Consider the following 24,686-nt stretch of genomic DNA (forward strand, 5'->3'; position numbering starts at 1 on the left):
AAATAACAATACTAAAGAGTCACTTTGAGTTAATCAGTTTATTCAATTACATGAAAAACTACACGTCAAGGAAAAAGACCGGGACTACGCCCTCGTGCACTTTACAATGTCCAAAAACTGCAGGTCATTTTTGGAGAATAGAAACCGAAAATGATGAAGGCATGGAAGGGAAAACGAATCTTAAACCAGGGGGCGGGCTCGATCAGCTGGGCAGACTGTATATAAACAGAGGAGAGAAGAAGCCTGCATCAGCTGCTCCGGAGAAACGATTCCTGTCAGTTTAAAGAAGAGCGACGATTTCTGGAGGATTTTTCTAAACTTATCTCAAGGTACGAAGTTTTCTTTATCAGCACTGTCATGAAATGTACCGTGATACTTTATTCTCTGGGGAAAAAAGGGTTTTTCTAGTGGACTTATTTGTATTAATGTATTCAGTGATGTAAAGTATAGAATATATTCACTGTACTTTTTTTTTAAATGAGGGACTTGTTGGGGATGTTTTGGTACTTTGTAGGCCTACTAATAAAGTTCAAAGGTAAATAGTGTACTTTTACTCGACTGCATTTATTTATTACATTTAGTTACCTTGAAGATTTGCATTAATGTTGTGAAATGGTTACCCATTTCACTTTTTTGTATAGGCTGTACCTTTACCAGCTTTGATAACACTTTAATGTATCAATAACATATAATCAAAACATGTAACTTGTATTATTCTGAAATAGGCCAATCTGCATAATGAGTACTTTTACCTTTGGTACTTTAAGTATATTTATATGCTAATACTGTTGTACTTTTACTTGAGTAACATTTTTAATGCACAACTTTTACTTGTAAAATAGTATTCCTACACTCTTTTAATTAAGTACAGACTCTTAGTTTTTCTTCCACCTCTAAATGTATTTACCTATCTTTCAGGCCACGTTCATCATGGATCTAACCATCAGTCTGATGAATGGGAGCTCCCATACCCTGAGGGTGTGCCCGCATGACACAGTGGACTCTCTGAAAATACTCATCCAGCAGAAACTAGGGATTGCATGTGAGTCCCAGAAGCTGGTCTTTGAGAACGGCTGCAGCACAACTCTCAACAACGACTCTGCGACCCTCGAGTCCTACGGCCTGCACTCCGGGGCCAGGGTGAACCTGCTGGTGACCACACCGGCCATAATCCAGGTGTTCCTCAAAAACGAGAAGGGGGTGAGCAGCACGTATGACATCAAACCGGATGAGAAAGTGAGCCACTTCAGGAGCAGGGTGGAGGAGAGAGAGCGGGTCCCGGTGAGCCAGCAGAGGCTCCTCCACGAGAGCAGAGAGATGAACGAGGGGAAACTCTCCGACTACAACGTCCGAGCAAATAGCACCATCTTCCTGAACCTGCGGCTGAGAGGAGGCTGAGGACACTTTCAGTTAAAAGACATTTCTGGACATTCCTTTATTATATCTAAAAATGAAGATCATTTAGCTTGTATTTTATTTATTTAAATTTAAATTGCACTCATTAATACATTCCTCGATTAGAAATCATTCCAAAAATAAAACTTTCTTTGTTTTGGCTTAACAAATATGTTATGAACACATCTTCATGTTACAACTTTATTATGACACTTCACATTCTGACTACATCAAATGTAGACTGTTAAAAAATAATAAAGATTGTAATCTTGCATGTCTGTTCTCATTTCCTGTTCTTTACTGAATCTTCAGCTCAGGGTTGAGCTGCACTCTGTACAGACCACAACCAGAAGTAACCAGAAAGACACACTTTAGCATTGGATTAAAATTGACATTATAATCAAAATCATAATCAATGTTCACTACAGTATCACATTTCTGTAAGCAGTGCTCTGTAAAAAAACACTTACATGTATTATGTTGTCATTACAAATGTACTAAAATACCAAAGCAGTATGTTATAAAGGGTTAAACTCATTATACAGGTTTCTTAGGTGTATCCAAATAACTGTATGTGAGAATTAGTGTCCATCTTAGAAACAGGTCAAAAGGTAGTAGAGGAAACAGCCCGATGTTAAAGCCACAGCTTCCGGTTCAGTGAGGTTAGGTCGGGAAGCTTTATTTCCTCACAGATGCAAGGTAGGCGTACCAAAATAAGGCGACCATGTTGGCAAACAGCACTCGGAACTGAAAGCAAAAACAGACACAGGAAGGGAAGGGGGAAACCATTACAAGAGATTCATCTTTTGTTTGATGACAGGATGCCAATGAATGAAGGGCATACCTCGACAGGCACAAAGTTGATATTGACAAACTGAAAGGGAGTCCACACTTTCCAGTTCATTTTCAAGGCAGTCCAGTAACTTCCTCTCATCTTGCTTTCAAAGTCTCTCCATCCTTTTGCCTGGTAGAAAAGATGGGATGGTCATTTAATTTATTTTTCATTTGTCTTTATGAAAACTATATAGCATGTGTTAACTATACAATTAACATGAAGACACTGGACCAAATACTGTGGTCAAAATGTAGGTTGAAGCATTGCATGAGTGTTTTAATCATATATTAAAAGGAGCAGTTTGCCATTTGAACACATCAGATTAGTAATGAGAAAAAGAACTGCGAGCATAGCAATGATATTTTTTGCAAAGCAGAGGTCTGCTATATAGAAATAACAGACCGAAGAATGCAGTTGACAATCAGAACCAAGTATTGACAAATCTGTTCACTAATAAATACTATTTGATCTGAAATAATGATCTGTTTGGCCATGTTTTATCAAATTTAGCAGGAGAAGAACAGTTGGGTTCAATGTCAGTTCTGCAGGTTTTCAATAAAAGACGGGTTTGATCCGGATCTAGGAAGGTCATTTCAGGGGCTTTTTAAATCTCTGATTTTTAAAACTGTAAAGACCTTTAACAGGAAGTTCCATTGAATCTGTAAAATGCAAACAAATTTTAAAAGACAAACTGTTGCATGACAGGAAGTGTATCCTGAAATGTTTCTCCTTATACTAAAACCAATTGCTCCCTCTGCTGCTGCAATTGTGTATTCCCACAACTTAATGCCTGAGCATCAAATCACTACCGAGCTCCTTTAATCTGATGGTAAGGGGGACAGTTTCTGAGATGACCTACCTCCAGGATGTTCATAACAAAGTAGAACATCAGCAGAAAGCCAGGGGCAAAAATAAGCCGATCCAGTAGCAGACGTTTGACTATGCAGAGCGGGTCTGTTGCGGGCATCCACACCTCCATCAGCTGGTAGAAGATATGGCTCACCGGACCTGTGATACAAAACCTGAAATACACGAGAACATAGAGGACAGGTAATTTCCCCACAATTGGTGATGCATTTTAGCACACAATCACAAACCCTTACATGTATCTTCCTGTTATTTAGCACATCAACCCTAAATTTTGTTTCCATATAAGGTCTCACCCAAAGGTTGCATATCGAGCAGCTGCAGCCGGGTCGATCTCACCGACCGGGGCTCCACTCTTGATCTTTTTTCTTGCCTCCAAAATCTGAGACAGAAGATGTCCTGAAGATGAGCTCTGACATTTTACAGAGAACATAATAAATCTACAAGATAATCAGTGGATTTATTGATTATGAAAATAATATTTAGGTATGGCTTTAGTTCTGAGGGACAAAATCTCACAATATTTTCAGCATTACAAAACTTCAGAGATTACCAGAGGTGGAGTTATTGGGCATGAGTCATGGCAGTGTGTGCTGATTAGAAATGATTCATGGAGGCAATTACTTTATTCAATGGTTACTAACAGTTAAAGACATCGTAAAAAGATTGTGGGAAGAATGTGTCATGCATACATCCCCCCCCCACCACCTTATCACCTGAATCTCCTCCTAGAGCACCATTGTGTTCTTTTTAACCAAATATCTAAAGTAACAGACACAGAATCAGCACGTTTGAAACAGGGCTGAAACAGAGGGGATTATGGGATGCTGCAATTATCTGTTTTGTATTTCCAGCCAAACACTTCAGAGACATGTTTTGTATCTGAGAACTATAATATATTGATGAAAAACCATATAATAGGGGACCTTTAAGAAATCTTAGTTAGGTACAGATCCTCGCAAAAACAATCAGCATGATAAATTTCATATATTATTCAATGACAATAAGATTAATGATGAAATAATCACCATTCCCTCCAACATATGAGATATATCACAATTGCAATGAAAGTCAAATCAAACGCATTTCAACTTTTTTCTATATTGTTCTGCTCTCGCCCTCAGTGTATAAATCTCCCTGTGTATTCACATCTTAACGTCTATATCTGTGATTTTATCTACAGTTTGTATGTTGCCAACTGTCTCTCTTTTGTTATCCTGTATCTTATTCATTTCACACTGTTCATACTGTTAATACTAGGCATCATACCCTGAGCGTTTTGTAATCAATCCGTTTAGTTATTCTCTCTATGCTCTGTATAATAATTTAAACTAAAGGATGATGTATCGTTTTCCTCCTGTTTCATTGTAACTGTAAATATCCTTAACTGACATTTATTTATTTCACCACAGGAAATATTCCTCTACCGACGAGGGAGGAAAGGGCCACCATACTGAAACACTCAGAGTTATGATTCTTGTGTTATGTCACGTTTTTAGTTTAGCCCCAGTTCTGGCTCCAGCAGCCATGGTTCCAGCCCAGTTCTGGCCCAAGCGGCCATGGTCCCTTATAGTCCCTTCTCTAGTCCCTTCTCCAGTCCCTCCTCTAGTCCCTCCTCTAGTCCCTCCTCCAGTTTCCTCTCGAGTCCCCTCTCGAGTCCCCTCTCAAGTGCCGTTGGAGGTTCCGCTGGGGGTCCCGCCAACTCCATGTCCTGTCCCGTTGGGGGTCCCGCCGACTACTCTTCTGCCGGGGGTCCTGCCAACCCTATGTCCTGTCCCGTTGGGGGTCCCGCCAACTACTCTTCTGCCAGGGGTCCTGCCAACCCTATGTCTTGTTCCGTTGGAGGTCCCGCTGAGAGTCCTGCCAATCCCATGTCTTGTTCCGTTGGAGGTCCCGCCGCCACCTGTCTCGCCGGGAGTCCTGCCAACTCCTGGTCCTCTTCCGTGGGGGATCCTGCCGAAGCCTGTCCCACCGGCTCTGGTTCCTGCCCGGCCTCCGGAGCTGTCCCGTCAGCGCCTTCCTGCCCGTCCTCCAGAGTTGTTCCGTCGCCGCCTGCTTCGCTCTCGAGCCCGGCCCCCTGAGAGCCGCGGCCTTCGCCCTCTTGCTCGGCCCCCTGAGTTCGCCCGCTGTGGCCTTCGCCCCTCCATGGACTCTGCCTTGCCCCCGGGCCGTCCGCCCGAGATCCCTTCCGGGCCCTCCGCTGTGCTCCTGGGCTGTCAGCCCAAAACCCGTCCTCCAGACCCCCTCCACCCACCCTGCTAGAGGTTTTGGACTTTTGTGTTTGTTTTTTAGGGACGTCTGGAATACGTCCCTTGAGGGGGGGGTTCTGTCACGATTCTTGTGTTATGTCACGTTTTTAGTTTTGTATGTTTGGGTTTATTTTGCTGTTCGGTTCTCCCTGTCATGTTTTCCTCCTTGTGTATTGTCTGGTCCCTCTCTCTGTGTTTTCCCCCCCTGTCGTTAGTTTCCCTGGTGTGTCTAATTGTCTGATTGTGTTCACCTGTTGCCCTTCTGTTTCTCCTCCCCTGCCCGGCTGTTTCTCGTCTCGTGATTACCCCTCCCTGTATTTAGTCTTGTCTCTTCCTGTGTTCAGTGTTGGTTCGCCTTTTGTTGGTGACTGAGTTCACCGGGGAGTGTTCTGTTAGTCCGAGTTATATTATTATCGTTGAAATAAAGGTGATATCAGTGTTATCTGCATTTGGGTCCTGCTTGCTTCACTCACCGTAACACTCATTTGTGATATTCATTACAAATAGTATATTTTGGAAGTTAAATAAAAACCTTAAGGTCCTGCATTAAGATTGTGTTATTGTTATTGTTCGGTTTCATTTACACCTGCAGGTTACTTCTCTTCTTAGTTTCGGTTTCATGTCAGCAACATGGTGAGTCAGCAGTGTTTGGACAACCTGTGTTATGAGGACATTGATAAGGAATGTTGTACAGGGCTGGTGATTGTCAGATATCCTGCTTTTATTCAAGTGTTGTTTAACTTTGGTAATAAAAAAATATGTTCTATCTTTTTGTTTTGTTTGTTTTAGGTTTACTGTGTGTGGCTAAAAATAGACTCTGACGTGTTATTTACATTTTATCTGATGAAAGGATTTTCCCTTTCCTTTTAAAAACTATGCAGACCTGTCAACACATGATCTAATCTGTGAATCATGTGCCTTAAGGCTCTGATCACCTGAGCTTTGGGAGGTTGTGCGGCCTTCATTTTAAGTGGTGTTAAACAACTTTTTGGTCTGTATTATTATTTAAGATACAAACTAATTATCACAGGAGGAGGGCCAAGTAAAGACCTAATGAACAGAGCTCTCCCTCTATGCTGAACAGTCCTCCTGCATTAGTAAAGTATAAAGTTAGAAAAACCAAAGAGATAACAGAACAATGTTAAAGCGTAAGGGAGAAGGAAACCCTGAATGTGTAGTAAAAGAGAAGAGACTATTATTTCCAATTGTTAAAACAAATACACCATACAGAAAGAAATGTTAACAGTTTCCAAAAATACATCTCTGATGCAATAATTACACAAAATAATCTGCTTTAATTTCATGCAATTTATCTTAGACAAACTTCCTACAGTTATGGCGTTCACTTTTTGGGTTCACTGTACAGTCTAGTCTTAGTTCAGTACTGTTATTGTTATGGTTTAAACCAGGGGTCTCCAAACTTTTTTCACCGAGGGCCACATACAGAAAAATATACGAAGGTCTGGGCCACTCACTAGAGTCTAGTGAGTGGCCCAAACCTTCGTATATTTAGTATATTGTCTCATTAGTTCAGTTATAAGTCAGCAAAATCAATCAAATGTAGGTAAATTATGCTTGTGAGTGTTAGCAGCTCATCCCTTCAAACAGAAGCCTCAGATTGATTATAATAAGGAGAAATATGAAGGGTGTATTTCAAGCTTGTTATGTAAAATAAGTCATTGGGCTTTTTTCTTATCAAATAAGATATGTTAGAAAATTGTTTCCAACTTTAATTGACTGAATTTATTTGAAAAGTGGTCTTATTAACACACGAATACTAGGCTACTGTGTTAATAAGACCACGCGTCCATGTTCCATTATACTTTTTTAATTTTCTGAAGGCCGATTCAAAATGGTCCGCGGGCCGTAGTTTGGACACCCCTGGTTTAAACCTACGAAATAACAATATGAAAGAGTCACTTTGAGTTTTTTGAGTTTATTCAATTACAGAAAAAACTTCACGTCAAGGAAAAAGTCCGGGACTACGCCCTCGTGCACTTTACAATGTCCAAAACACTGCAGGTCTTTTTTGGAGAATAGAAACCGAAAATGATGAAGGCATGGAAGGGAAAACGAATCTTAAACCAGGGGGCGGGCTCGATCAGCTGGGCAGACTGTATATAAACAGAGGAGAGAAGAAGCCTGCATCAGCTGCTCCGAGCATCGATTCCTGTCACAGTCTAAAGAAGAGCGACGATTTCTGGAGAATTTTTCTAAACTTATCTCAAGGTACGAAAACATGTTTTTCTAGTGGAATTATTTGTATCAATGTATTCAGTTATGTATTCAGCTATTCAGACTTTTTTTTTTGTAATGAGGGACTTGTGCTACTTTGTACTTCTACCCTAATAAAGTTCAAAGGTTAATAGTTAATACTTTTACTCCACTGCATTTATTTATTACATTTAGTTACCTCGCAGATTTGCATTAATGGTGTGAAATATAAGACTTTATAAGACTTTAGTTACACCTGGATTAAATTCACAAGCTACTCTAAAGCATTCACTTTTATTTAATAGGCTGCACCTTTACCAGCTTGATAACACTTTACTGTATCAATAAAATATAATCAAAACATGTAACTTGTATTATTCTGAAATAGGCCAATCTGCATAATATGTACTTTTACCTTTGGTACTTACTTCTATGCATTTTAATAGCAGGACTTTTACCTGTAAAAGAGAATTCCTACACTCTAGTACTTCTAATTTAAATTGAGTACACCTCTGAATGTATTTACCTATCTTTCAGGCCACGTTCATCATGGATCTAACCATCAGTCTGATGAATGGGAGCTCCCATACCCTGAGGGTGTGCCCGCATGACACAGTGGGCTCTCTGAAAATACTCATCCAGCAGAAACTAGGGATTGCATGTGAGTCCCAGAAGCTGGTCTTTGTGAACGGCTCTAGCACAACTCTCAACAACGACTCTGCGACCCTCGAGTCCTACGGCCTGCACTCCGGGGCCAGGGTGAACCTGCTGGTGACCACACTGGCTATAATCCAGGTGTTCCTCAAAAACGAGAAGGGGGTGAGCAGCACGTATGACATCAAACCGGATGAGACGGTGAGCCACTTCAGGAGCAGGGTGGAGGAGAGAGAGCGGGTCCCGGTGAGCCAGCAGAGGCTCCTCCACGAGAGCAGAGAGATGAACGAGGGGAAACTCTCCGACTACAACGTCCGAGCAAATAGCACCATCTTCCTGAACCTGCGGCTGAGAGGAGGCTGAGGACACTTCAGTTAAAAGACATTTCTGGACATTCCTTTATTTTATCTAAAAATGAAGATCATTTAGCTTGTATTTTATTTATTTAAATTTAAATTGCACTCATTAATACATTCCTCGATTAGAAATCATTCCAAAAAGAAAACTTTCTTTGTTTTGGCTTTACAAATATGTTATGAACACATCTTCATGTTATAACTTTAATTATGAGCAAATTGGTTCCACTGCATGTTTTTAAAGCAAGGATATGTGCAATCATACTTGATACTGTTGGTACTTGTCAATGTCGCTAGGTGTGTAAATGTAGACCTGTAAATATGGTGTCCTTTATTGTTTTCTGTTGTTTTATGTTTCATGTTGTAACATACTTGCTGCCATGTTGGGCAGGTCTCCCTTGAAAAAGAGATCGATGATCTCAATGGGACCACCTGGTTAAATAAAGGTTTAAATGAATGAATGACACTTCAAAATCTGACTACATCAAATGTACACTGTTAGTGTTACACTGTAATAAAGATATTAATCTTGCATGTCTGTTCTCATTTCCTGTTCTTTACTGAATCTTCAGCTCAGGGTTGAGCTGCACTCTGTACAGACCACAACCAGAAGTAACCAGAAAGACACACTTTAGCATTGGATTAAAATTGACATTATAATCAAAATCATAATCAATGTTCACTACAGTATCACATTTCTGTAAGCAGTGCTCTGTAAAAAAACACTTACATGTATTATGTTGTCATTACAAATATACTAAAATACCAAAGCAGTATGTTATAAAGGGTTAAACTCATTATACAGGTTTCTTAGGTGTATCCAAATAACTGTATGTGAGAATTAGTGTCCATCTTAGAAACAGGTCAAAAGGTAGTAGAGGAAACAGCCCGATGTTAAAGCCACAGCTTCCGGTTCAGTGAGGTTAGGTCGGGAAGCTTTATTTCCTCACAGATGCAAGGTAGGCGTACCAAAATAAGGCGACCATGTTGGCAAACAGCACTCGGAACTGAAAGCAAAAACAGACACAGGAAGGGAAGGGGGAAACCATTACAAGAGATTCATCTTTTGTTTGATGACAGGATGCCAATGAATGAAGGGCATACCTCGACAGGCACAAAGTTGATATTGACAAACTGAAAGGGAGTCCACACTTTCCAGTTCATTTTCAAGGCAGTCCAGTAACTTCCTCTCATCTTGCTTTCAAAGTCTCTCCATCCTTTTGCCTGGTAGAAAAGATGGGATGGTCATTTAATTTATTTTTCATTTGTCTATATGAAAACTATATAGCATGTGTTAACTATACAATTAACATGAAGACACTGGACCAAATACTGTGGTCAAAATGAAGGTTGAAGCATTGCATGAGTGTTTTAATCATATATTAAAAGGGGCAGTTTGCCATTTGAACACATCAGATTAGTAATGAGAAAAAGAACTGCGAGCATAGCAATGATATTTTTTGCATAGCAGAGGTCTGCTCTATAGACAGACCGAAGAATGCAGTTGACAATCAGAACCAAGTATTCACAAATCTGTTCACTAATAAATATAATTTTGTCTGAGATAATGATCGTTTTGGCCATGTTTTATGAAATTTAGCAAGAGAAGAACAGGTGGGTTCAATGTCAGTTCTGCATGAGTCTGGAGCACAGGGTTTCAATAAAAGACGGGTTTGATCCGGATCTAGGAAGGTCATTTCAGGGGCTTTTTAAATCTCTGATTTTTAAAACTGTAAAGACCTTTAACAGGAAGTTCTATTAAACCTGTATAATGCAAACAAATTTGAAAAGAAAAACTGTTGTGACTAACTGGGTTATTGAAAATATGCTTTCATGTTGCATGACAGGAAGTGTATCCTGAAATGTTTCTCCTTATACTAAAACCAATTGCTCCCTCTGCTGCTGCAATTGTGTATTCCCACAATTTAATGCCGGAGCATCTCAAATCACTACCGAGCTCCTTTAATCTGATGGTAAGGGGGACAGTTTCTGAGATGACCTACCTCCATGATGTTCATAACAAAGTAGAACATCAGCAGAAAGCCAGGGGCAAAAATAAGCCGATCCAGTAGCAGACGTTTGACTATTGTTGTGGAAAACTTCTTTATCTATCAATAATCTGGAGATGTACTAGTAATGATCGATAAATGGTCTTTCAGCAAATCAGAGTTGTCTTTCGTTGGTTCTTTATTTGAAGCGCTTCAAAGGTACATGTCTCACAGAATACAGAGTAGTCTGCAGGAGTGTGCACAATAGTCACAGAATGGCAAAGCTTATAGAGGATAGGGCGGGCAGACAGAGTTTTGTGTAGCTAGGCGGAATGCCTCAGAAATCTGCTCTCACACAGATGTCTCGTATCGCTATGAGACACATGTGTCTTTGAGCTGTTTGAGTGTAACAGAAAACATTCAATGGAAGTTCAAACTTTGTGTGAAGGGGAGTAGTTTCAACATAGTCTGCCAAATCAGCTCTGTGGCATTGAAGCGCTTGAGAATAATAACCCTCATAAGGGCATGCAGAGAAAACAGCACATATCAAGAAATGGTACAGTAGTGTGTAGAAGCATTTGGTTTTACCATATATAAGGTAACATAAGAAATTGCCACTACACTATGCAGAGTGGGTCTGTTGCGGGCATCCACACCTCCATCAGCTGGTAGAAGATATGGCTCACTGGACCTGTGATAAAAAACCTGAAATACACGAGAACATAGAGGACAGGTAATTTCCCCACAATTGGTGATGCATTTTAGCTCACAATCACAAACCCTTACATGTATTTTCCTGTTATTTAGCACATCAACCCTACATTTTGTTTCCATATAAGGTCTCACCCAAAGGTTGCATATCGTGCAGCCGGGTCGATCTCACCGACCGGGGCTCCTCTCTTGATCTTTTTTCTTGCCTCCAAAATCTGAGACAGAAGATGTCCTGAAGATGAGCTCTGACATTTTACAGAGAACATAATAAATCTACAAGATAATCAGTGGATTTATTGATTATGAAAATAATATTTAGGTGTGGCTTTAGTTCTGAGGGACAAAATCTCACAATATTGTCAGCATTACAAAACTTCAGAGATTACCAGAGGTGGAGTTATTGGGCATGAGTCATGGCAGTGTGTGCTGATTAGAAATGATTCATGGAGGCAATTACTTTATTCAATGGTTACTAACAGTTAAAGACATTCTTAAAATGTTGGGGAAAGAATGTGTCATGCATACATTTCTTACGCAACACACTTTTAATTGACAGCCTGTGCATATCCCTGCCGACCTGGTGGGCCAACTGGAGCGACTGGCGCTGGTGGATTTCCGCTCCAAACAGAGACTGGCCTGTTTGGAGGAAGCCATCAGATTTGCAGATCAGCTTCATGCTGTTGACACTTCAGGGGTGGAACCAATGGATTCAGTTCTGGAGGACAGGTAAGGTTCAACCAGTTATGAAAACAGTGTATTTGTATGTTGGCCTCCTCATCCCAGCTATATCAAATGAGCCCCAACTGCAGCACAGTTTTAAACTGAGCCTATTGCATAAATATTGTTTCATCCATTCAGGTCATTAAACCTTAGGGAGGATGCAGTGACAGAAGGGGACTGTGCTGAAGAACTGCTTCAGCTCTCCAAACACACTGTTGAAGAATATTTTGTGGCACCACCAGGTGAGAATAAACCTGAATACATGTATTTTTAAACAGTAGAGCGGATTGTATCATTGGTTTTAAATAATTAAGAGTATATGGGAATGAAATTGAACAAGGCCTCATTGGTTGCTGATGTACTTCTGGCTCTCTACACTTGCCTGCACTATATGCTCTTCCCATACATTTGTACTACTGGCTTCTCTATGGTTGAATAACTAATCAGAGTTTAAAGAATATATTAATATGGACTGGTGCAATATCCAAATCTCAAAAGACACAATATTTTATAAGGTTAAAGGTGTGTAAAGATACCATTTTCTATCAGGCAGTGTTGTGATTCACAAACCAGATTCTAAAGACTTAAAGGTCCCATGTCATGGCCATTTATCATAATTCCATTGTTGACGTATATTAGAATAGATTTATGTTGTGCAATTTTCCAAACTCACATTGGTTTCTCATACAGCATCTCTCTCTGTATAGTATGTGTATTCACTCTCTGTCCTAAACGGCTTGTTGGAGCTCCTGCCCCCCCCTCCCTCCCTGTGAGCCCACTGTGCTCTGATTGGTCAGCTTGCCCACCAGAGGCGGCGCTAGGGGGTGGCTACTTGGGCTCAAGCCCCGGATGTTTTCTGAAAAGCCCCGGATGTTTCACTTAAAAAGAAAAAAAAAAATTAAAAAGAATTTGATTTTTTTTTTTTTTTTTTTTAAATGTCTCGGGAGTAATGTGCAGTACCGGAGTCCACCAGAGAGGCAGCCGCTACGGGACATTAGCCTGCGTACTGCGTAGCCTTCCCTGCCATGAGGAAGAAGTGATCCTTCCTAGTGCCTGACGAGTTTTAAGCTAATAGCCTAAGTTATGGATATTAGAAAGTTATTTTCATCGAAGCAGGCGCCACAAGCTGCAGCAGCAGCAGCAGCAGTATCAGCAACTGACAACAATGTCATCACCAGCAGTGAAGAAATGGATGATGTTTCAGGTGTGTGAATCTAATGGTGATATCTGCACTCTGGCTGACTGAGTAAGAAGTGAAAAAGAGTGATGTACTGTAACGTTAATCTTATAGCTAGTAAACATGGAGTAACCAAGGCAAGGCAAGTTTATTTATATAGCACCTTTCAACACAAGGCAATTCAAGGTGCTTTACAAAAATGAAAGACATTCAGACAAAGGCATTTAAAAACAGTAAAAGATAATAAAAGAAACATTAAAAGAGAAAATACATGAATAAAAAGTTACAGTGCAGTTTAAGATATGAATAGTTCACACAGAAGTTCCACTTTACTGATGAACACAACAGCTCAGTTTAAATTAAAAGCAGCGACAAAAAGATAAACCACACTAAGTCAATACCCTTATATGTTAGTATGTATACAGAACATGACTACAAATTATTCTAAGATGTAACGTTAACCCTTCATACCTCAGTCTACTTTTAAGACACTAAAATAACGTATTCCAATTTTTATTTTGTTTTCCCGCGTGGAATTATACCGGCTCTCGTTTCAGTACACATAACAACGGAACCATAGCAACGGAACTGACAGGCAACGGAACTGACAGGCAACACTCTGAATCCGATTGGCTGTGACTGCATCCACTCAGAGTGCCCGATTCAGAAACGTGACTCTTACACTCTTTACGTCACAAACAAAGATGGTGGATGAGAATAGATCTATAAAACGATAAGCAATGCGCAGTGGATCGGAAGAGGACGGTGTGTCGGCTTTGTTCGATAGCGGTGCGGCAGGGTTTCCGTTAGCCGGTAATTACCGGTTTTTAGCTGGTAACATTTATAAAAAACCGGTAAATTCAAAACCTGACGGTCAAAATGTCTGGTAATAATTAGGGAGGCTCCGATCGATCGGCCGCCGGTCATTATCGGCCGATATTCACTCTTAATAGTTTGATCGGTGCTCTCTATAAAGGCCGATCAGGAGAGCTGGATCTGAGCGATATGGACATGAACGCGAGTGAAGTGTAACCGGAGAGAGAGAGATCAGATCAGCTGCTGAGTCTGACCGAGACACGCAGCTCTGCAGGATCACCTGAAGCCCCGCCCTCTGTTTAGCGAGCTGCATGAGAAACTGACGTGCTGTCAGGAGAGAGAGAGGGAGGGAGAGGATCCGTTTCTCCCGTGTTATTATTCAAAGTTGATGTAAACTTCTGAATAATGTACGTTATCTACTACAAGTAGTTTGTTTGAATGTAATAATTATGTTGTTTGTTGTTTGTGGAATCATTTATTGAAAAATGAATCTGAATTGTTCGATCTGTTACGATTATAAACTGAAGCAATATAAAAATGAGCCCGTGAACTGAGTTTTAAACTGAAGCATATCTGCTCATAGTCCGGTAATTACCTGCTAACGGAAACTCTGCTACACAACTATTATTATTATTGAAATATGACCGGTAAGTTTCAAATTAGTCCGGTAAAATAAATTCTGCCCGGACATTTGACCGGCGAGAAAAAATCCTAGCGGAAACCCTGCGGTGCGGTATGCTAATGGGAACACACGCCAAACATGCTAAATCACATCAGAAGGCAAAATGCAGGATCTGTTTGGTATTTTGAAAGAAAAACTATTTATATACTTTATATAGGTATGGCCCTACAATATATTGTTCAAATATAGCATGATATGTCCCCTTTAAGGTATTATTAAGGTAGGGTTAATGTTGCTCTCAAAGTGCACCAGATTGATGCTTTTAACTTCAATATTTAAAAAAGAATCTTCCCGGGGGAGCATGCTCCCCCCGGACCCCCCTAGAGGAGGCGACGACCCCCCTAAAGGATGTTTGGTCCACCCCCCACTTGTACAAAAAATAGCACTTTACCCCTGCACCCCCCCCCCCCCCCCCCAACAACTCCTGGGCTAAGCCCCGGATCTCCTACAATACTAAATCCGCCTCTGTTGCCCACTCTGTTCTGATGAGTCTACCACCATTACAGCGGAACATCGGTGATTATGTGTTACTATTATGTGTTACTATTAGCAACCAGGAAATGACACCAGTAATGACAAACAGATGAGAATGCTGCGTGGGGTCTGGGTGCCGTGTTGGCGGGACGTTGCGCGGCTCGCTGCTGCGAGGAGCGGACAGTGTGAGCTGGGTTCGTTTCCTGCTTGCTGCATGCGGATCTGCGAGACAGCGAGACATCGCAAATGGACGCGGGAGGTGGGGGTGCTGAGGGGGCTGCAGCACCCCATCTGCAACCCCCCCCCCCTCACAGTTTCGCCGCTGAGAGAGTGTGTGTGTGAGGACCTCCACGGATTGGTCCATTTGGGTATGGTCACGTCACTGTACCCAGGAAGAAAAAGAGAAATCTCCAACGAGGCGTTCTGGGGCAGCACAGACAGGTCTTTTCTGTGTTTGGACAACCTGTGTTATGAGGACATTGATAAGGAATGTTGTACAGGGCTTGTGACTTACATTGTGACAGTCATTGTCAGATGTCCTGTTTTTATTCAAGTGTTGTTTAACTTTGGTAATAAAAAATATGTTCTATCTTTTCGTTTTGTTTGTTTTAGGTTTACTGTGTGTGGCTAAAATTAGACTCTGACGTGTTATTTAGATTTTATCTGATGAAAGGATTTTCCCTTTCTTTTTAAAAACTAGACAGACCTGTCAACACATGATCTAATCTGTGAATCATGTGCCTTAAGGCTCTGATCACCTGAGCTTTACAGGGAGGTTGTGAGGCCTTCATTTTAAGTGTTGTAAAAAAACGTTTTAGTCTGTATTATTATTTAAGATACAAACTAATTATCACAGGAGGAGGGCCAAGTAAAGACCTAATGAACAGAGCTTTCCCTCTATGCTGAACAGTCGTCCTGCATTAGTAAAGTATAAAGTTAGAAAAACCAAAGAGATAACAGAGCAATGTTAAAGCGTAAGGGAGAAGGAAACCCTGAATGTGTAGCAAAAGAGAAGAGACTATTTATTATTTCCAATTGTTAAAACGAATACACCATACAGAAAGAAAAATGTTATCAACAGTTTCCAAAAATACATCTCTGATGCAATAACTACACAAAATAATCTGCGTTAAATTTCATGAAATTTATCTTAGACAAACTTCCTACAGTTATCGCGTTCACTTTTTGGTTTAACTGTACAGTCTGTGAGCAGATTTAGACTTATACCTTTTGTCTCCTGCAGCAGAAAGGTGAATAATCTCAGCAGTTCAAGTTTAGCCATTCATCACGGCCAGGCGTTATTTATTATTGGCACACATCTCAAGAGGCTTGAGGACAGAGAGAAGAGGCGTGACTTCCAACAGTCTTATACCCCCAGGTAGTGACATCATCAATCATGTGATACAGCACTAACCAATGAACATAGTTAGTAGTCGCAGCTACTTACATAAACAATATATGGTACACAGTAATACATGGAGTCATACACTATACATGTCTGTGTGTTATATCTCAACACAGTCTAGTCTTAGTTCAGTACTGTTATTGTTATGGTTTAAACCAGGGTTCTCCAAACTGTTTTCACCGAGGGCCACATACAGAAAAATATACAAAGACCTGGGCCCCTCACTAGAGGTATATTGCCTCATAAATTCAGTTAAAAGTTAGCTAAATCAATCAAATAAGTCATAGGGCTTTTTTCTTATCAAATAAGATATGCTAGAAAATGTTTCCAACTTTAATTGACTGAATTTATTTGAAAAGTGGTCTTATTAACACTTGAATACGACTGTGTTATCAAATCAAATCAAGTTTTATTTATATTGCACATTTATAAACGATTTTTGGTCGAGCCAAAGTGCTGTACATATAATAAAATTAGCCTACAGTAGAGACACTTTACAGCAAATACAACAGCACAGATTGTTCAGAACATCAGTATGAGAAATGACATCAAACCGGATGAGACGGTGAGCCACTTCAGGAGCAGGGTGGAGGAGAGAGAGCGGGTCCCGGTGAGCCAGCAGAGGCTCCTCCACGAGAGCAGAGAGATGAACGAGGGGAAACTCTCTGACTACAACGTCCGAGCAAATAGCACCATCTTCCTGAACCTGCGGCTGAGAGGAGGCTGAGGACACTTCAGTTAAAAGACATTTCTGGACATTCCTTTATTTTATCTAAAAATGAAGATCATTTAGCTTGTATTTTATTTATTTAAATTTAAATTGCACTCATTAATACATTCCTCGATTAGAAATCATTCCAAAAATAAAACTTTCTTTGTTTTGGCTTTACAAATATGTTATAAAGACATCTTTATGTTATAATTTTATTATGACACTTCAAATCTGTACACTGTTTAAAATAATAAAGATATTAATCTTGCATGTCTGTTCTCATTTCCTGTTCTTTACTGAATCTTCAGCTCAGGGTTGAGCTGCACTCTGTACAGACCACAACCAGAAGTAACCAGAAAGACACACTTTAGCATTGGATTAAAATTGACATTATGATCAAAATCATAATCAATGTTCACTACAGTATCACATTTCTGTAAGCAGTGCTCTGTAAAAAAAACACTTACATGTAGTATGTTGTCATTACAAATGTACTAAAATACCAAAGCCGTATGTTATAAAGGGTTAAACTCATTATACAGGTTTCTTAGGTGTATCCAAATAACTGTATGTGAGAATTAGTGTCCATCTTAGAAACAGGTCAAAAGGTAGGAGAGGAAACAGCCCGATGTTAAAGCCACAGCTTCCGGTTCAATGAGGTTAGGTCGGGAAGCTTTATTTCCTCACAGATGCAAGGTAGGCGTACCAAAATAAGGCGACCATGTTGGCAAACAGCACTCGGAACTGAAAGCAGAGACAGAGACAGGAAGGGAAGGGGAAACCATTACAAGAGATTCATCTTTTGTTTGATGACAGGATGCCAATGAATGAAGGGCATACCTCGACAGGCACAAAGTTGATATTGACGAACTGAAAGGGAGTCCACACTTTCCAGTTCATTTTCAAGGCAGTCCAGTAACTTCCTCTCATCTTGCTTTCAAAGTCTCTCCATCCTTTTGCCTGGTAGAAAAGATGGGATGGTCATTTAATTTATTTTGCATTTGTCTATATGAAAACTATATAGCATGTGTTAACTATAATTAACATGAAGACACTGGACCAAATACTGTGGTCAAAATGTAGGTTTAAGCATTGCATGAGTGTTTTAATCATATATTAAAAGGAGCAGTTTTCCATTTGAACACATCAGATTAGTAATGAGAAAAAGAACTGCGAGCATAGCAATTATCTTTTTTGCAGCAGAGGTCTGCTGTATAGAAATAACAGACCGAAGAATGCAGTTCACAATCAGAACCAAGTATTCACAAATCTGTTCAAATATAAATACTATTTGATTTGAAATAATGATCTGTTTGGCCATGTTTTATCAAATTTAGCAGGAGAAGAACAGTTGGGTTCAACATCAGTTCTGCAGGTTTTCAATAAAAGACGGGTTTGATCCGGATCTAGGAAGGTCATTTCAGGGGCTTTTTAAATCTCTGATTTTTAAAACTGTAAAGACCTTTAATAGGAAGTTCCATTGAATCTGTAAAATGCAAACAAATCTGAACAAAAAAACTGTTTTGACCAACTGGGTTATTGAAAATGTGCTTAGCATGACAGGAGGTGTTTCCTTTTTCTCCTTCAACCAGACTCAGGGCTAAACAAATTGCTCCCTATTCTGCTGCAATTGTGTAGTTCCCACAACTTAATGCCTGAGCATCTCAAATCACTACAGAGCTCCTTTAATCTGATGTTAAGGGGGACAGTTTCTGAGATGACCTACCTCCAGGATGTTCATAACAAAGTAGAAAATCAGCAGAAAGCCAGGGGCAAAAATAAGCCGATCCAGTAGCAGACGTTTGACTATGCAGAGTGGGTCTGTTGCGGGCATCCACACCTCCATCAGCTGGTAGAAGATATGGCTCACCGGACCTGTGATACAAAACCTGAAATACACGAGAACATAGAGGACAGGTAATTTCCCCACAATTGGTGATGCATTTTAGCTCACAATCACAAACCCTTACATGTATTTTCCTGTTATTTAGCACATCAACCCTCAATTTTGTTTCCATATAAGGTCTCACCCAAAGGTTGCATATCGTGCAGCTGCAGCCGGGTCGATCTCACCGACCGGGGCTCCACTCTTGATCTTTTTTCTTGCCTCCAAAATCTGAGACAGAACATTTCCTAAAGCTGAGAGGATGCCACTAAAAATATCAAAACACACAAGAGAACTCTTTTAATATGCAGCAGATACAGTTATCATAGTATTATTATCCAATAAAACCAGTGTCAAAAACTAGGGGAGGTTTTCAGGACAGAAGCTGATTGGCTACAGAGTGATGACACCAGAGGGCAGTCGGTGGTCAGTGCAAACAAAGGAGATACACTTTGAAGTCAACAACCACATTGAAAACTGCTAACAAATTTGCAGAGGTGGGATGTAACGAAGTACATTTACTCAAGTACCGCACTTAAGTACAATGTATGCTACTTTATACTTCAATTCCACTACAATTCAAAGGTAAATAGTGTACTTTTACTCCACTACATTTATATTTTACTTTTGTGGGACTAATAAAGGATTTCTGATTCTGATAGTTACTTTACAGATTTGGAATAATAATGTGAAATATAAATCAACACTTAAAAAAGACTTTAGTTACACCTGGAGTATATTCACACACTACCCTTCAGAATACAAAGTCAATTCAACTAGCTGCACCTTCATCAGCTTTGATAACACTTTAATGCATCAATAAAATATAATAATCTACAGTAAAGGTATTTGGTACTTTGTACTTCTACCCTAATAAAGTTCAAAGTTAAGTATTCAAATATATTAAATAAATAGGCTGCACCTTTATTTTATTCTGAAATGGACCAACCCGCATAATGAGTACTTTTCTACTTTAAGTATATTTTCATGCTAATGCTTTTGTACTTTAACTCGAGTAATATTGTAAATGGAGTACCATTACTGGTAACAGAGTATTCCTACACTCAGATACTTCTACTTTTATTTAATCTGAGTACTTCTCCGTACCTCTGCAGATTGCGACATATTACAATGTAGCAAACAGTAAACTATACAAAAAAACGTTGATTTGTTCTGAATGTCAAACTGTGCAAACAACTTGAAACAAGCACGAACAGTGACAGTCAGGGAATAATCAGAGCTACAGACCTCGTCACAGATTTAGTAAGGATGGGGTAATTCTTCAGAAGAACCAGATACTGCTGCAGTAAACGGAAATGTATGGACGCATCCCTGACTGGCAGGCTCTGCACAGGCATTGTCAGTAGTTTAACTGCACAAACATTAACAGACTGATAGGGGCGAAGTTTAAAAGGAGCTTTCCAATATCTTCCTGTTTACGTCATTACGTCACTGGCAGAGCCGCGCCTTTAAATCGACAAGAAGGCGAATTACTTCCTGTTTGTTTACCCCCAAAGGATTCTGCACATAGACATATAAAGAGTAGACGCCGCATTGGCTGCTGGGGCGCAAGAAATACGGCCGCCATCTTGGACCGGTCATCCTACAGACATTCTACCCATAGACAGCAGAGGTTTCAAGATGCCAGAGCACTGTGCAGCATATTGCTGTGCAAATCGGCGGACGATTGCGAACAGGGGTCGGGGGATTACTTTTCACAAGTAAGATTCAACATTATAATTGGTTGTATTTTGTAAATAGAATATTATTGTACTGTATTGATGTCCGCCAGCGAAATCGTAGCCAGCAAACATTATGTTCATGGCCAACTGAGACTTTATAAATCGCTGCTGTAACAAGTGAATGTCCCCGTTGTGGGATGAATACAGTAAAATCTAATCTAATCTATCTAGGAAGAAGAAGGAAGAAAATAAGCTTGACCTCCTTCTTAAAATGTTTTTGTGTTGACTCTCAAATCTCCCGTTTTTATTTTGAAGGTTTCCCAAAGACAAAGATATGAGAAAGAAGTGGGAAGTTGCTTTGAGGAGGGAAGGGTTCACTGCAAGCGAGTTATCCGTGATTTGCAGTGAGCATTGTAAGCAGGACGAGTTTGACAGGACAGGACAGATTGTCCGACTCAGAGATGGTGTTATTCCCTCCATCTTCAGCTTCCCGGTTCACCTCCAAAGAGTAGGTGTATCATCATACGGTTATTAGCATTCATAAATGTAAATATTCTATTATCAATAACAGGGCTGTGTGTGTGTGTGTGTGTGTGTGTGTGTGTGTGTGTGTGTGTGTGTGGTGTGTGTGTGTGTGTGTGTGTGTGTGTGTGTGTGTGTGTGTGTGTGTGTGTGTGTGTGTGTGTGTGTGTGTGTGTGTGTGTGTGTGTGTGTGTGTGTGTGTGTGTGTGTGTGTGTGTGTGTGTGTGTGTGTGTGTGTGTGTGTGTGTGTGTGTGTGTGTGTGTGTGTGTGAGATATTCTGCTTTTTCATTTTAGCCAGAAAAGGGCAGGACTACGTCTACTTCCAGAAAAGCTGAAGAGAGCCTGTCTGTGGCCCCTCAGGATGACCCAGAAGCTTCAACCTCACACTCACAACCTCAGCCTAATGATGTGAGTATTTCTATTTTCAACATCATATCATAATGGTCCTAGACAAAGTCAAATCTCATCTCTCTTGTTTGCTGCCACTCATATTAAACACACTCACAAATAAACACATACACACACAATTGAAGACATGTTGAACATGCATTCCTGGCACACACACACACACACACACACACACACACACACACACACACACACACACACACACACACACACACACACACACACACACACACACACACACACACACGCATGATGCTGGCAGTGGCTTTGACAGGTGATGACTATAAGAAAGAATGTGGGCCATACTCTAGTTGTGTCAAAGTGTTGTGTGTGAAGTGAAACATCACTCAAACCATGTTCATCCCTCTTTCTACTGGGATCATAGCGATGTCTCGCCTGCTTCTCCTACTGCTCTTAAGGCCAGACTCAATGAAGCTTTAGCAAGAGTGGAGAGTCTCGAGCGAGAGAGGAAGAATGCCATGGCTAGAGAAAAGAGGGCAGAGACCACAGTGAGGACTCTTTTGGGGGATTTGAGGGAAAAGAACCTCATTAATGAAGAACTCAAAGAGAGGCTTGATTTCTACTCAGGGAAGATGAAAGTAGCACTTTGAGATTCATGTACATCTTACTCTTACACTCTTTATTAAACTCCTTTGTTATTATATGAAGGGGACTTATTAATTTTTTCTCATACAATTTCAGATCTTCAAATAGACTTGAAGGCAAAGCAGGGCCATGAGTACTCCAAGGACCACAGAGAATGTGCCCTCACACTCCATCTACATGGTCCAAAGGCATACAAATACCTCAGAGAGACTACAACAAAAAGGTAGTCTTAATGTTGTTCAATTTCATTTTTGGAAATTACGGTTGCAAGTACGTTAAATAGCTACTTCTCAATTTTTTTACAGGTGGCTGTGTTCGGTGGATGGCAAGCCTGGCCTGAACAAGATGATGCTGGATATGCTGGAGAGAAGATGCCAGGACGACCAGGCTAAATATGGATGTGTTTCACTCATGTTGGATGACATGGCCATCAGAAAACATGTGCAATATAATCCACATAACCAGTCAATGTCTGCTTTTGTAGACATGGGTGATGGAAACAATGAGACCGATACTGCTACTGAGGCTCTTGTGTTCATGGTGGTTGGCCTACACGGACATTGGAAGGCTCCCATTGCATATTACCTGACGAAGTCTTTGTCACCTGAAACACAAGGGGTCCTAATCTAAATCTAAAATCTAATCTATCTAGGAAGAAGAAGGAAGAAAATAAGCTTGACCTCCTTCTTAAAATGTTTTTGTGTTGACTCTCAAATCTCCCGTTTTTATTTTGATGGTTTCCCAAAGACAAAGATATGAGAAAGAGGTTCTCAGTCATGCTTTGGAGGAGCCGCATGCACGGGGCATTCGGTTGTCATGAGCAACTTTGTGTAAATATGGTTTGGGCGGGGTGGTGTCATGTTCGTGTGTTTAACTTGAACATTTACATTTTTTATATAGATGTAGAAGTACATTTTCATTTTTTATGACATAGATATTCATTTTTACTGATATATAACTTCTGTCTATGTATAATGTATTATTGTTTCTTCATTTTTCAACTTATTAAAATAGCTGAGTATAGGCCTACACAATATGCTTCTCTATCATATATAGACCATTAGTGTTTTTTTATGTGTGTGTGTGTATATATTATATATCGTGTGTCTTTTGCAAAATACCTATCATACATAACATAGGCTATCAAATACCAGAATATTCTATTGCTGTTAAGCCTACTATGAATATTAAAATACGCCGAATCATGTGTCCGGTATCATGCCTACATATATGACGTTTGCATATAACCCCCCCCCCCCCGTGAAAATCAGTTTTGTATTCAGCGAGTTATGATTGATAAAATGCGCTGACACTTCATTGCGCCTGCCAGACAGATTACACTGAGTGGAGCGGGTGACCGGTCCAAGATGGCGGCCCCACGGCTCGTCAGCGCCAATAGGCAGCAGCGGTCGATGCGGCGTCTACTCTTTATATGTCTATGATTCTGCACATGAGGGTGCTGTTGTAAAGGTCAATTTATTAAAAGGACAGTGTTTATTTTTCTAGTTTTAAACAAGGCAACTTCCCTGCATTATGTTTTATATAAATTGATTTCAGAAGTGGGAGAAGTTATGGAAGAACTGAGATCTTGTACCAGAAGTAGAAGTACCAGAGTTTAGGATAGGCCTACTCTGTTACAAGTCCTGCATTACAACTGTTACTCAAGTAAAAGTACAAAAGTATTAGCATCAAAATATACTAAAAGTACCAAAAGTAAAAGTTCAGATTCGCCCATTTAAGAATAACATATGTTTGTATTATAATTATTGATGCATTAAAGTGTTATCAAAGCTGGTAAAAGTGGAATAGTTTTAATGACTTTGTACACTGAAGGGTAGCATATTAATTTTACTCCATGTGTAACGCAAGTCTTATTTAAATGTTGATTATATTTTACATTTAAAAAATGCTAAGTAACTGCAGTAAAGGTATTACATAAATGTAGTGGAGTAAAAGTGCACCTTTTACCTTTACCTGTATTGGGGTATAAGGGGGAAAAAAAGGAAATTCTCAAGTACAAGTCTCTCCAAAGTTGTACTTGAGTTTGAGTAAATGTACTTAGTTACTTTACACCACTGGTTAATTTGACTTAACTTGACTGCATGTTAATTAAACTCAAGCAACTTGTGTTAGTTTAAGTAAAGTGACAGCTGGTGAAATGACTGACCATCATCATGGCAGACATGTTTACTTGCAGGAAAAGCAGTGGCCTTATTATTTAGCCTTGTGCATGATCCACACGTTATTTTACTAAAACAAAAAGAAACCACTAATGTGAAGTGATTCTGAAATGCAGTGGGACGTGAACTGCTCCACTTGGTATGTGT

At 40.1% G+C, this 24,686-nt stretch overlaps 5 protein-coding genes and 1 long non-coding RNA gene across 6 annotated transcripts; 4 read left to right on the forward strand and 2 right to left on the reverse strand.

The window, feature by feature from the left end:
- The first annotated feature begins 219 nt into the window (after positions 1 to 219).
- LOC117452796 (polyubiquitin-like) lies at positions 220 to 1,669 on the forward strand. The gene is made up of 2 exons (XM_034091564.2): positions 220 to 329; positions 919 to 1,669. The coding sequence occupies exon 2, from the start codon at positions 931 to 933 to the stop codon at positions 1,396 to 1,398; it is 468 nt and encodes a 155-aa protein (XP_033947455.1). The 5' UTR covers positions 220 to 329; positions 919 to 930; the 3' UTR covers positions 1,399 to 1,669.
- Positions 1,670 to 1,756: 87 nt separating this feature from the next.
- On the reverse strand, positions 1,757 to 5,831 carry LOC117452625 (peroxisomal membrane protein 2-like). Its single transcript, XM_071204300.1, has 5 exons — positions 5,820 to 5,831; positions 3,394 to 3,479; positions 3,090 to 3,252; positions 2,240 to 2,359; positions 1,757 to 2,142 (listed from the first exon to the last, which is right to left on the reverse strand). Exons 1-5 carry the CDS (start codon positions 5,829 to 5,831, stop codon positions 2,074 to 2,076), a joined length of 450 nt encoding a protein of 149 aa, XP_071060401.1. The 3' UTR covers positions 1,757 to 2,073.
- Positions 5,832 to 7,467: 1,636 nt separating this feature from the next.
- Positions 7,468 to 9,102, forward strand: LOC117452798 (polyubiquitin-like). Its single transcript, XM_034091567.2, has 2 exons — positions 7,468 to 7,575; positions 8,098 to 9,102. The coding sequence occupies exon 2, from the start codon at positions 8,110 to 8,112 to the stop codon at positions 8,575 to 8,577; it is 468 nt and encodes a 155-aa protein (XP_033947458.1). The 5' UTR covers positions 7,468 to 7,575; positions 8,098 to 8,109; the 3' UTR covers positions 8,578 to 9,102.
- A 2,610-nt stretch (positions 9,103 to 11,712) lies between these two features.
- Positions 11,713 to 17,270, forward strand: LOC139434463 (glutamyl-tRNA(Gln) amidotransferase subunit C, mitochondrial-like). Its single transcript, XM_071204302.1, has 4 exons — positions 11,713 to 11,718; positions 11,826 to 11,995; positions 12,128 to 12,231; positions 17,056 to 17,270. Exons 1-4 carry the CDS (start codon positions 11,713 to 11,715, stop codon positions 17,268 to 17,270), a joined length of 495 nt encoding a protein of 164 aa, XP_071060403.1.
- A 183-nt stretch (positions 17,271 to 17,453) lies between these two features.
- Positions 17,454 to 20,590, reverse strand: LOC117452794 (peroxisomal membrane protein 2-like). Its single transcript, XM_034091561.2, has 5 exons — positions 20,389 to 20,590; positions 19,286 to 19,408; positions 18,982 to 19,144; positions 18,096 to 18,215; positions 17,454 to 17,999 (listed from the first exon to the last, which is right to left on the reverse strand). Exons 1-5 carry the CDS (start codon positions 20,496 to 20,498, stop codon positions 17,931 to 17,933), a joined length of 585 nt encoding a protein of 194 aa, XP_033947452.1. The 5' UTR covers positions 20,499 to 20,590; the 3' UTR covers positions 17,454 to 17,930.
- Positions 19,415 to 23,483, forward strand: LOC139434498 (uncharacterized). Its single transcript, XR_011643859.1, has 6 exons — positions 19,415 to 19,725; positions 20,658 to 20,861; positions 21,138 to 21,330; positions 21,640 to 21,753; positions 22,456 to 22,582; positions 22,665 to 23,483. It is a non-coding gene; the product is annotated as an uncharacterized lncRNA (long non-coding RNA).
- Positions 23,484 to 24,686: the final 1,203 nt, after the last annotated feature.

The sequence above is a fragment of the Pseudochaenichthys georgianus genome, chromosome 9, assembly GCF_902827115.2.
Source record: "Pseudochaenichthys georgianus chromosome 9, fPseGeo1.2, whole genome shotgun sequence".
Classification (NCBI taxonomy): Eukaryota; Metazoa; Chordata; class Actinopteri; order Perciformes; family Channichthyidae; genus Pseudochaenichthys; species Pseudochaenichthys georgianus.

Bases quoted from the DNA above. Each gene is read 5' to 3' on its own strand.
- LOC117452796 (XM_034091564.2), top strand. From the start codon at position 931: ATGGATCTAACCATCAGTCTGATGAATGGGAGCTCCCATACCCTGAGG.
- LOC117452625 (XM_071204300.1), bottom strand. The intron at 3,253-3,393 runs GTGAGACCTTAT...CGTGTATTTCAG, and splicing joins GCTCGATATGCAACCTTTGG to GTTTTGTATCACAGGTCCGG. The intron at 2,143-2,239 runs GTATGCCCTTCA...TTTTGCTTTCAG, and splicing joins TCAACTTTGTGCCTGTCGAG to TTCCGAGTGCTGTTTGCCAA.
- LOC117452798 (XM_034091567.2), top strand. From the start codon at position 8,110: ATGGATCTAACCATCAGTCTGATGAATGGGAGCTCCCATACCCTGAGG.
- LOC139434463 (XM_071204302.1), top strand. The intron at 11,996-12,127 runs GTAAGGTTCAAC...TCATCCATTCAG, and splicing joins GATTCAGTTCTGGAGGACAG to GTCATTAAACCTTAGGGAGG. The intron at 12,232-17,055 runs GTGAGAATAAAC...CAAATACAACAG, and splicing joins ATATTTTGTGGCACCACCAG to CACAGATTGTTCAGAACATC.
- LOC117452794 (XM_034091561.2), bottom strand. From the start codon at position 20,498: ATGCCTGTGCAGAGCCTGCCAGTCAGGGATGCGTCCATACATTTCCGT. The intron at 19,409-20,388 runs GTCTGTAGCTCT...TGATATTTTTAG, and splicing joins CTTACTAAATCTGTGACGAG to TGGCATCCTCTCAGCTTTAG. The intron at 19,145-19,285 runs GTGAGACCTTAT...CGTGTATTTCAG, and splicing joins GCACGATATGCAACCTTTGG to GTTTTGTATCACAGGTCCGG.